At 44.9% G+C, this 11,876-nt stretch overlaps 2 protein-coding genes across 3 annotated transcripts in view; both read left to right on the top strand.

Annotated features, from left to right (window-relative positions):
* Positions 1-21: 21 nt before the first annotated feature.
* LOC109868932 (uncharacterized) lies at positions 22-11,218 on the top strand. Of its 2 annotated transcripts, XM_031803414.1 has the most exons (9): positions 22-110; positions 477-570; positions 742-2,428; positions 2,571-2,626; positions 2,910-3,129; positions 5,413-5,606; positions 8,317-8,493; positions 9,574-9,765; positions 10,869-11,215. In XM_031803414.1, exons 3-9 carry the CDS (start codon positions 743-745, stop codon positions 11,002-11,004), a joined length of 2,661 nt encoding a protein of 886 aa, XP_031659274.1. In that variant the 5' UTR covers positions 22-110; positions 477-570; position 742; the 3' UTR covers positions 11,005-11,215. The 2 variants fall into 2 exon arrangements, with proteins under 2 accessions (XP_031659274.1, XP_031659275.1); XM_031803415.1 differs by lacking the exons at positions 22-110; positions 477-570; positions 742-2,428; positions 2,571-2,626 and having other exon boundaries at positions 2,655-3,129; positions 10,869-11,218.
* Positions 11,219-11,534: 316 nt separating this feature from the next.
* LOC109869653 (uncharacterized) overlaps positions 11,535-11,876 on the top strand; it is a 53,109-nt gene continuing 52,767 nt past the window's right edge. Inside the window, exons 1-2 of the mRNA XM_031804333.1 lie at positions 11,535-11,544; positions 11,634-11,820. Coding sequence (XP_031660193.1) covers positions 11,535-11,544; positions 11,634-11,820 — 197 coding nt within the window. The remainder of the gene's footprint in view (positions 11,545-11,633; positions 11,821-11,876) is intronic.

Genomic DNA, 11,876 nt, shown 5'->3' on the forward strand with positions numbered 1-11,876 from the left:
GACTGTAATGCTTGTTGACACTATGGCTGTTCTTGTGGATCAGTCACGTCTTAGTTCCAGCCTGCAATGCTTCTGCTACTGACTGGCTGCGAACGGAAGAGTTGGTTCAGGTCAGTGGAAACCAGCAAATTGGCTTTAAATGATTCCTTCATGAAATTGTATTCTGAACCGGTTTGGAAAATAAACCTACCAATAATAACTATCTTAGTTCAATGTGAGCTTTCTACCACCGGTAATTTACCCGTAGCTAACGTTAGCCAGGTAACGTTAATCAAAGCTCAGCTGCACACTGTAACCAAGGTAGCCAGCTAGCAGCAGTTAGCTATTTGTTTTGATATGCTCATGCACTTTCCACTTTGTCAATTTTTAACTATTTTGCGGCAAGATGACATGTGTAGACAGTTGATATAGGAAGTCCCAGCCAATTTACAAGTGTGTAGTCTGTGTATTTAATAATCTGCCTCTGATCCGCTTAGTGGGGGTGCCATGTGTTCACCAGGCAGCAGTAGACAATCTGTGCTGTTAAGGCAATAGAACCGTGAACGAACGCTGAATAGATTACAGTTTATGGTAAGAAACCTGGACCTTTATCATTTCTTTCAAATGGACATTATGTACACAAATGTTGTATTTAAATGTAATGCTTTATTCAAATGTTTGCCCCAAACGATAGGCTGCCTAGTATGTAAATTAATAAATCATGCAATTAGGTCTGAATTATATGTTCGCTCCACATTTCAGAATGGCTTGGCATTCCCAGAGAGGTCAGGGGAGGCAGTCTGGGGGATTGTCTCAAAGAAAGTACGTGCCCAGGAGGCCCCTGGTCCAAAGCAACCTGTCTGTCTGTGGGGAGAATGAAGTGGACCAGTTACTAGACCTCCTTTCTACTCTCAACGAAGATAGGCCTCCCTACTTAAGTGTCTCTGATGAGGTGCTGGACAGGCACACATCTGAGCCTGTCTTGAGACCGAAAAACCTGAGCCGCAACACTGACTTAACAGAACGTGGTCCCACTTGGAGTGCCAAGCTTGGGAAGTTGTCCCATCAGGGAAGTGAGGAGAAAGGGTCAGAGGTCAATTTGACTGACAGGGATATCCTTGTTCCTATTCGGTTACAAGGGGGTGCTTCATTGACCTCTGGTCATCCTTATGGCTCAATTGCGGGTCGAGGTGATGGTGGCAACTGTGTCAATTGGCTTGGGAAATGGGGCAGGGGACGTCAACAGCCAGTGGAGAGAGAATGTGTCTCTTTTGTCCAAAAATGCAACAGCGGTTCACTAGGTTCTACCTTTCCCGGAGATGCTCCTTTCTACCCTGAAGTCCCCGACATGCTAGACAGGCGTCAGGGGGGACATGTAAAGCCTGCCTGTCCGAAGCAGAATGAAAATGTGTCAACATTCCAGGATCTACTAGAGTCCTCCTGGACATCTGCGAGCTTGCATAGGTCAATGTTGGATCTGGAGATCGGCTTATCATTTGTGGATCTAGGCCTACTACCCCAGGCACTGAATACCTCTGGAGACTTGGCCTTATCTCCTGTGAATCTTGGATCTCCTTTAGATCACGAATCTCATGGCCCTAGGCCCTCTATCTCTTGCAATGCAAAAATGTCATGCTCCATCATCCACTGTCACAAAGGGGGCAGAAGGTTTTCTACCAGCAAGGATGGGTCTTCCACAAGTCTATATAAGGCTAACAGGGAAACCGAGTTCTCTGAACTCCATCTTCAAAGCGAAATCGCAAAGAATGCTGGACAACAATCAACAAACATCCATTCTCCTAGTGTATCAGTGAAGGCACACATTAAACCATGGAGGAAAGCTGAAAGAAAGGCAGAAAAGAAGACTGATGTTTTTGCGTCGGCCATGCGTGGCTCAGATTTCCCAAGTAATATGTACTTTTTACCTGCAAGCCTCTCTCAGTATAGCTTCAGCGGTAGACAAAACAGCACAGAGGTGGCGTACCCTGAGCATAATACAAAATGGTCCAATGAATTCTCAGGTCAAGCTAAGTCCGATTCAGTGGACACTGTGCGTAGTTTTTACCCTACTTTAAAAGGGGTGGAGGATTTGTTTGAGGTGCCGAGAGTCACAACAAGTAATCCAGCTGTGTCACATTCTCTCTTGTGGGAAGAAAGACTTGGAATCGCTAAGAATTTGGGTCAAATTACCATCTCGGACAGAGAGAGGGCAGCTCACCTGAAGCGAAGCACTCCGAATGCGCCATGCCAAGACAACAGAGAGGGCCTCTCTCTGCTCCTCCATAGCCATGGCAGAATAACTCCTGGGTCAACTACTCCTGAAAAGCAATGTCAGATCGACCCATTAGTTACAACACACACAGGCACATTGCATACATTGACAGGAGGCGCCAGTGGTGAATTTCTTGGTGAAAGAGATCTCTCTGCAGTTCATCAGTCCTTGCCTATGGTACGTTGACACACTTAAGCACCTTTGCTGAGCGTGTTCTTGTGTATGTCTATTTATATGGCTGTGTGTGTCATAACAGGCTGTGTGTGTAACATGAGAACATGATCCTGGCCACTCTAACACCTTTCTTTTGTTTGGGCAGCCTATTGACGCAGTAGAGATTCATAGCCCCAGTCTTGTGGAGACAATAGAGGACAGGTATGGGACTCCTTAGGTAAAATATCTGCAAAAATAACAAGTCACAAGCTGTCACTCAGACACCTGACACAAAATAATTGGGTGAAATAAAGCACACACAAAAAACATTGAGGTGCAGGACAGGTGTCAATTCCTTTAGGACGGCAATGGACATTTTAATGTTTTGGAAAACAATGAACAAGCAGGTGAACTTCTGTTCAACAGCAAGTGTATAGGTATTGTGTGGTGGTATTGTGATGTTTGTGGCTCTTAATTGCACCTGAGGGCTGGAATGTACTTGTAGCAGGTGGCTGGCACTCTACAGATTCAGACTGCAGTTGCGCTGCTTCAGGACATGGGACCATCAGTGGAGGTCACACACACGGGCCAGACTCCAGCACCGGAGACACTTACTGAGGACCGGCCTCTCTGCCCTGAGGTGGGCTGTGGTGACCCGACGTGCCCAGACAGACACCCTTGCCAGGAGGACGGATGCCCTGACCCTCGCCCACTGTTTCCATCGGGTCAGCGATGATACTCAGCCTGGGTGCCTGTCTGTTTCTGCTGTCTTGCCAACTCCTTCAATTGTATGCCTGATTCCATAAGGAGTTGGCAAGAGAGCAGAAGCAGACTGGCACCCAGACTAATAATTACTAGGTCCAGAGGGTTTTCCCCACCATGCAACCTAATCAGGAAAAACTCCTAGCCATAACAATAACTAGGACCCAGAGTTCTTCCTGGTCATGTCACATGGTCACGATGAACTCCTGGCCCTATGAAGAGTGCATGGTGTTTATGTTGAGATTAACACTAGGCCTTAGACTTTACATTGTATGAGGGTAAGACACCTCATCCACCACCAATGTGAGGCACCCACCTATGTAACAGAGGACAATGTGCTGTTGTTGCCGGGGCAGAATGTCTGTTTGGTGTTTTCTCAGATGTTCACACAGCAGAGCTAAATAACAAATATGACATGTCTTCTGAGGACATATTGCTCAACTCCATGTTACATGGAAACTAACCTCGTCCCCAGGCTCTACCGCAGAGTGCCAGCTGGCAGACCAGATTGCATGGAAACAAACTTTGGCTATTATCTGGGACTAGCCTTAATGTATGCTTGTATGAGAATATTCATTTATCATAACTGACATACAGTGCATTTGGAAAGTATTCAGACCTTGACTTTTTCCACATTTTGTTACTTTACAGCCTTATTATAAAATTGATTAAATAAAAAAACTCACTCTACACACTACCCCATGATGACAAAGCAAAACAGGTTTATTAAAAATATAGAACAGAAATACCTTATTTACATAAGTATTCAGACCCTTTGCTATGAGACACGAAATTGAGCTCAGGTGCATCCTGTTTCCATTTATCATCCTTGAGATGTTTCTACAACTTGGAGTGCACCTGTGGTATATTCAATTGATTGGACAAGGCACACCCCTGATTTGGAAAGGCACACCCCTGTCTATATAAGGTCCCACAGTTGACAGTGCATGTCAGAGCAAAAGCCAAGCGATAAGGTTGAAGGAATTGTACGTAGAACTCCGAGGCAGGATTATGTCGGCATAGACCCAGGCAAGGATACCAAAAAATGTCTGAAACATTGAAGGTCCCCAATAACACAGTGGCCTCCGTCATTCTTAAATGGAAGAGGTTTGGAACCACCCAAGACTCTTTTTAGTGCTGGCCGCCCGGCCAAACTGAGCAATCGGGGGAGAAGGACCTTGGTCAGGGAGGTGACCAAGAACCTGATGGTCACCCCGACAGAGCTCCAGAGTTCCTCTGTGGAGATAGGAGAACCTTCCAGAAGGACAACAATCTCTGCAGCGCTCTACCAATCAGGCCTTTATGGTAGAGGGTCCAGATGGAAGCCACTCCTCAGTAAAAGGCACATGACAGCCCGCTTGGAGTTTTCCAAAAGGCACCTAAAGGACTCAGACCATGAGAAACAATATTCTCTGGTCTGATGAAACCAAGATTGAACTCTTTGGCCCGAATGCCAAGCATAACCTCTGGAGGAAACCCTGCACCTTCCCTACGGTGAAGCATGGTGGTGGCAGCATCATGCTGTGGGGATGTTTTTAAGTGGCAGGGACTAGAAGACTAGTCAGGAGATGAACTTAGCAAAGTACAGAGAGATCCTTGATGACAACCTCCTCCAGAGTGCTCAGGTCCTCAGACTGAGGCGAAGGTTTACTTTCCAACAGGACAACAACCCTAAGCACACAGCCAAGACAACGCAGGAGTGGCTTCGGGATAAGTCTCTGAATGTCCTTGAGTGTCCTAGCCAGAGCCTGGACTTATTAAACCCGATCAAACATCTCTTGAGAGACCTGAAAATAACTGTGCAGCAACGCTCCCCATCCAACCTGACAAAGCTTGAAAGGATCTGCAGAGAAGAATGGGAGAAACTCCCCAAATACAGGTGTGTAGCGACTTACCCAAGAAGACACTAGGCTGTAATCGCTTCCAAAGGTGCTTCAGCAAAGTACTGAGTAAAGGGTCCGATTTTATTTATATATATATATATATATATTTACACATTTACAAAAATGTCTGAACCTGTTTTTGCTTTGTCATTGTGAGGTATTTTATGTAGATTAAGTGGGGGAAACAATTTTAATACATTTTTGAATATGTCTGTAACATTTTTTGGGGGGAAAAGGCAAGGGGTCTGAATACTTTCCAAATGTACTGTATGTGTAATGTGTGCTACGAACAACATACAGAAATGTAATCTTCATGAACATCCAGTTTATTCAAACTGCTAGTTATTCCTCTCCTTCTAACAGTGGAGGAGATGTGTGGGACAGATGCGTTGTCTCAACTTGAGCCCTGGCTCTGTGCGGGGTGACATTGGGGTCGTGTGCCTGCTGAGGAGACTGACCCAGCCCAGCAACACCCTGGTCCTGAGGACGGCCTACTGTGCCTGGAGGAGCCACATCCAGGGCATGCAGCTCGGCAGGGCATCGCTCATACACTACCAGTAAGACAGACAGACAGACACACAACCATCCACTGGGCACAGATGTCAGTTCAACGTCTGGTTTTGAATTACATTTGGTTGATTTGTCAACTAACGTGAATTCGACAACAAATTCCCTTACGTCCTTTACTTTTTTCCCATGTAAATGGACCCATGAGCACCAACATGTGAAGTTCATAGGAGCACATCAAATTTGGTGTCAAATTAAAACGGAGTTTATATTTTTTATAAATGAAGGCGTATCAATTTTTCAACAATATTCCTTCCTAAAATGTGGAATAAGCAAAGGTTTTTCTTCTGGTTAAACAGATGGAAAAGGGGTCTTGGGAAACATCTACCAGTAAAAGTGTTAAAAAGTATTAGAAATTAATCAAAACATTATTGAAGTTAAAGACCATTGCCAACTAATATAAACATTTATATTTGTCTGATAAATGACAAAAATATAATAGTTAATTTTGCTGAAAGTATTTGCCTTCTATAAGAAATATCTTGTCTTTGTCATTCTGTTACCAAAAACCCACATATCTTGAAGATATTTTCTAATTTCTCTCTCATGAGGAGGGATGATATTAATGACAAGTACAATAGATCTTCTAATTGGTTAGTGTTTTTACTGATGATTTCTTCAGTGATTAAAACGTGTCACTGTTACAAAATGCTGAAAAATCTGTATCAGAATGACTCCAATTGAATTGGCAAAAAGGGGAAATGATAGTAGTCACAAACCACAAGTTAGGCCACCTGCTACTGTCCTCCCTTCCACTGGCATACTGTTATGTTCAGCTCATAGTGTCTCCTGCTACTGTCCTCCCTTCCACTGGCGTACTGTTATGTTCAGCTCATAGTGTCTCCTGCTACTGTCCTCCCTTCCACTGGTATACTGTTATGTTCAGCTCATAGTGTCTCCTGCTACTGTCCTCCCTTCCACTGGTATACTGTTATGTTCAGCTCATAGTGTCTCCTGCTACTGTCCTCCCTTCCACTGGTATACTGTTATGTTCAGCTCATAGTGTCTCCTGCTACTGTCCTCCCTTCCACTGGCGTACTGTTATGTTCAGCTCATAGTGTCTCCTGCTACTGTCCTCCCTTCCACTGGTATACTGTTATGTTCAGCTCATAGTGTCTCCTGCTTACTGTCCTCCCTTCCACTGGTATACTGTTATGTTCAGCTCATAGTGTCTCCTGCTACTGTCCTCCCTTCCATTGGTATACTGTTATGTTCAGCTCATAGTGTCTCCTGCTACTGTCCTCCCTTCCACTGGTATACTGTTATGTTCAGCTCATAGTGTCTCCTGCTACTACTGTCCTCCCTTCCACTGGTATACTGTTATGTTCAGCTCATAGTGTCTCCTGCTACTGTCCTCCCTTCCACTGGCGTACTGTTATGTTCAGCTCATAGTGTCTCCTGCTACTGTCCTCCCTTCCATTGGTATTCTGTTATGTTCAGCTCGTAATTGTGAAGCAGTCTGGACAACCCCTTTCTCTCTCTCTCCAGTTAATGTCACCTCTCCTGGCTCTTACCAACACGTATCCATTAGCCCCCTCTTTTCATTTACTGTAACCACTGCTTTCTCAACCACTGAGCACTCGTTGTTGAAATGTAGATATCTGCTTCACAAGTTTGGACAATACAGTAGAGTATAGGTCAGTACTGTAGTTTAGTACATCACAGTACTATGCAGAACAAGTAGAGCACACTAGAGTAGAGTGCAGTATAATGTACTGTATTGTGCTGTGCTTTACTGTAATGTCCATACTTGTGAAACAGACATCTATGATCGGTTCAGATTAGGTCTGGTCCATAGGTTCCTGCACTGGTGTGAATTTTAAGCCCCACCCGTGCCCATGACGTTCAGGCCCTACCCTATTGCTTCTGACAAGTTTAAGGCCCGGTCCGAAACCCCTAATCAGAAATAACTTCCTCTGTTAGTAAATCCATGATCTGCTCCTCTCTGTCTGTCACTCGAATCCCTGCGCGCAGCTCGCTCTGCGGATGGCCGCTCCGAGTCCGAGTGTCCATGGCAACGGCTCTGATTTGGAACAATAATTGACAATTCATAGAATAATACCCAAACTTGCAAAGGAGGATATTTGTGTACCTTTGTGTACCTATTCAGGATACCTTACAATGAATACATCACTTATCCATAATTATGTATTTCTGTATAGTACAGATTAAGGAACCATGATGTCATTCTGTTATCAGGTGTTAATCCACTTACTGTAGTTCAGTAACCAAAATTACAAATTAACTTAAGGTGTCATATCATAACTGACATCCCATTCTTTCTGCAGACTTCTTTGAATCTTAATTTAGACAACTTGGTCACCAAAAAAAGATAAAACCTCCATTCTGTTATGAAACTATATCTGCGCTGTTCTTCAAGTAAATGTGTTTGTCAAATTGTCAGTGGAATGTGTTGAAAGTAGTCCATGTTTATAGAAATGTATGGTTTAACTTTGCAATCCATGGTTTTTGTTTGGCATACATTTTATGGTGAAAAATCTGAGTCTCATCGTCATTCTATTACCATGGAATGGCCCACAATTGACCTCTGTATCTAGGACAATGTCACTCGGCTGTGAATGGGAATGATGCCCTACAGCGATGCACCCCTAAACACGTGAACTGAATGCACAAGCATCTGTAATAATAACCTCAAAGACTTGGGCCCTGTAACATTTTTCTGTGTTCGTCCCCTACCAGTCTGACTCTGCTGTGTAAGCACTGGCTGGTGTGGAGGCAGGCTGGTGTGAGGCTGCAGGCATGGGCACTGCAAGCCCAGAGGGCAGCCCTCCACTGGGACCACAGGCAGCAGAGTAGGGCCTACGCCTTGTGGAGAGCTGCCTGGGTCACGGCACGTCTGGCCACAGAACAGCACAGGTAAAGGGACAGTTATTGATTGTAGTTTGTGTTAGTCTTCCATGCTGACCAAACCGCTTGGGTAACGTGTGCGAGCATGACAAAATAAATGTACACAAACCATGTTATTCAATCATTGCATCTAAACTGCTCGCGATCGTCTGTGTTGCCAGGGGCTAAAATAGGTGGTTCTATTTGTGACGCTTTGCAAGTACCCCCTCTCCCATTTGGTTATTAGGAGCATATAGGTCCACACTCCAGTCCAGTTGGTGGTGATAATGCACTTTAAAGTTAGTTGCCAACCGCCATATAAAGTCCAAAGGAAGAGAGATTACTAGAAACTAACTTGGTTTACCCTTTTATCTGTGGGTGAATTGTCGGAGTCCCCTACGTCCTCTACGTTTCAAACAACCCAATATTTTTTATCCCAGGACAAATTAGCTAGCAACAGCAAGCTAGCTAGCTAAATTGCCATGAATGTTGAATGCTTTTCGACCTGTCCCCAAATTAATATAGTTAGTTCAGAGTTCGTTTTGATATTTCAACCTGAGTGTCCTGATCACGTCTGTGGATGGACAAAATCTACATGCACACGATGGTGGACGCGCGCACGCCCGGTCTAGTCAGCATGTTAGGCCTTGATTCAATCAGATCAAACTTGTAAACATGGCTGCATGGGATCTCTCTTAATGCCACTCCGTGCAGCCAATGGCAATGCCCGCTTTAGGTATAATGCCAGGAGCCGCTTGTGGATTTGACAGCTCTAACGCAGTTCCACCTCAGAAACCGCCAAAACAACCGCTATGCAGATGTCGGCTAATTGGATCTGATTTAATAGAGCCCTTAGTGGATTCTGAGGATACAGTTATATTTAACTTCCAACTTCAATCCCATGGCGCTGTGTGGTCATCTTCTCTGAGTTTAGCCTAGTGTTGTTGTCTGTTCAGGAGGATACAATGTTCATGTAGAAATGTTTTGTGTAGATCAGGTATGAGTGTTTGTCAAGTAAAACTGTGAGTCATGTCAGCTCTACACATTACATTTCTACCTGCAATGATAAGAACATTCTGTTAAATTGAACACACCCCTGCTCTTACACAGGGCGTCCTGCCTGGCTGCAGCCTGGAGCGTGTGGGCGGCCCGGGCCACACAGAGGGAGGAGGAGCGATCTGCTAGGGCCAATCAGAGTGCTGGCTTCCACAGGAGGAGCCTACTGCAGCACAGCCTTCTGCTGTGGCTAGAGAGAGCAGAGCAGAGAAGACGACAGAGGGATAGGCTGCAACGCATCGTCAGGTCATAACCCTACTAGTGCGGCCAAATAGTGATGGCCATAGGGTTATGTTACAGTTGTGATGGTATTGTAGTCACTAAATTGCCTTGCTAGAATGGACCAGGAGACAAACTGAAATTCAGTTTATTTTCAAATGGAAATGGCCCATTAACATTCTATGAGGATCTTTCAGTTTATGTCCTCAACTGATATATTGAACAAAAATATAAACGCAACAATTCATGATTTCACTGAGTTACATTTCATATAAGGACATCAGTCAATTGAAATAAATTCATTAGGCCCTAATCTATGAATTTCACAGCACTGGGCAGGGGCGTAGCCGTGTGTGGGCCTGGGAGGACATAGGCCCACCCTCTGGGGAGCCAGGCCCAGCCAATCAGAATGAGTTTTTCCCCACAAAAGGGCTTTATTACAGACATAAATAATCCTCAGTTTCATCAGCTGTCCGGGGGGCTGGTCTCAGACAATCCCGCAGGTGAAGAAGCCAGATGTAGAGGTCCTGGACTGGCGTTGGTATACATGGTCTGCGGTTGTCAGGCTGATTGGACGTACTGCCAAATTCTTTAAAACAACATTGGAGGTGGCTTATGGTAGAGAAATTAACATTCAAATCTCTGCCAACAGCTCTGGTTGACATTCCTGCAATCAGCATACCAATTGCACGCTCCCTCAACTTGAGACATGTGTGACAACTGCATATTTTAGTGGCCTTTTATGATCATGCTGTTTAATCAACTTCTTATGCCACACCTGTCAGGTGAATTAATTATATTGGCAAAGGAGAAATGCTCACTATCATGGATGTAAACAAATTTGTGCACAAAATTTGAGAGAAATGAGCTTTTTCTGGGATCTTTAATTTCAGCTCATGAAACATGGGACTAACACTTTACATGTTGCATTGATATTTTTGTTCAGTAATTGATCCTATCCTTCTATGTATAGGATTGACATTTGAATACCTCAAACTCAACAATATTAACACATACTGTACAGATCCAAGAATAATGATCTCATCTCCCCCTCCCTCCTGCTTTCTTTCTCCCTCCCCCTCTCTCTGTCGGTCTGTCTCCATATGACTACCACACACACACGCACACAGGAGGGTTGCCCAGCGCTGGCGCGAGCACACACACGGTGCCCGGTTGCAGCGCGTGTGGGTCGAGGCCGAACAGGTGCTCTCCAGACAAATTTTAGCAGGCAAGTGGTGTGTGTGTGCCAGTGAGCCCTCCTCTTAAGTCGTACCCTGACTTCAAACAAACACACGACAGCCTTGTATATATCCAAGTCCCAACTCTCACACTGACTGGCATAATGCCTCCCTCTACCTCTACAACATGCCGATTATCTTCTCCTACTAGACCAGTGGTTCCAGAACATGGGGTCAGGTCCCCTGAAATAGAAACCTTCTGAGAAACTTGTTTTTATCTTCAAATGGGTATAGAATACAACATGTTAGTGTCTACTAATGGCATTTTACCCTATTAGAATGAGCTTTCATGTCATTATGTGTTGGGACAGCCTTCGGGACCTAAAATTGAGTGAATATGAACAGTGTTAACTGGGGAATATCATTTTTCCAAGTGGTGCCCCTGCATTTTCTAGTGTCAATTTGGGGTTGTGTGCAAAACAGGTTTGGAAACCCCTGTGCTAAACAGCTGGCATTCACACATTAAATAGTTCCCTTTATGTGCTAGCTAGTAGTGCCAGAGCCGTCGGTCTGTTTTCCTCGTCGAGTCTTTGGGTTTCAAACCTGTCTGGCGCTAGCATGCACGGAGGTGACACAATTATGGGCCAGTGGCTAATGAAGTGTCTATTAGAGTCATTGGGATGATAAATGTCTTTTGGCCTCATCTTCTCTCACCAGTGGCCTTTGGGAGGTGGCACCAGGAGTTTGCCCGGGCAGACTGCGGGCACAGACTGGTGCAGAGGTGGCACGACCTGCTGGAGTGGAGGAGGCTGCAGGAGGCATTTACATCCTGGAACCGCAGGGTCCTGGTCAGGAGAGGGGCCCTAGAGATACAGGAGAGAAGGCAACGGGCACAGCTCTCACAGTCAGTCTATGGAGCACAGATAAATAGACAAATTATATCATATGAAATGTCTCCAT

This window comes from Oncorhynchus kisutch, linkage group LG24 (genome assembly GCF_002021735.2).
Source record: "Oncorhynchus kisutch isolate 150728-3 linkage group LG24, Okis_V2, whole genome shotgun sequence".
Taxonomy (NCBI): Eukaryota; Metazoa; Chordata; class Actinopteri; order Salmoniformes; family Salmonidae; genus Oncorhynchus; species Oncorhynchus kisutch.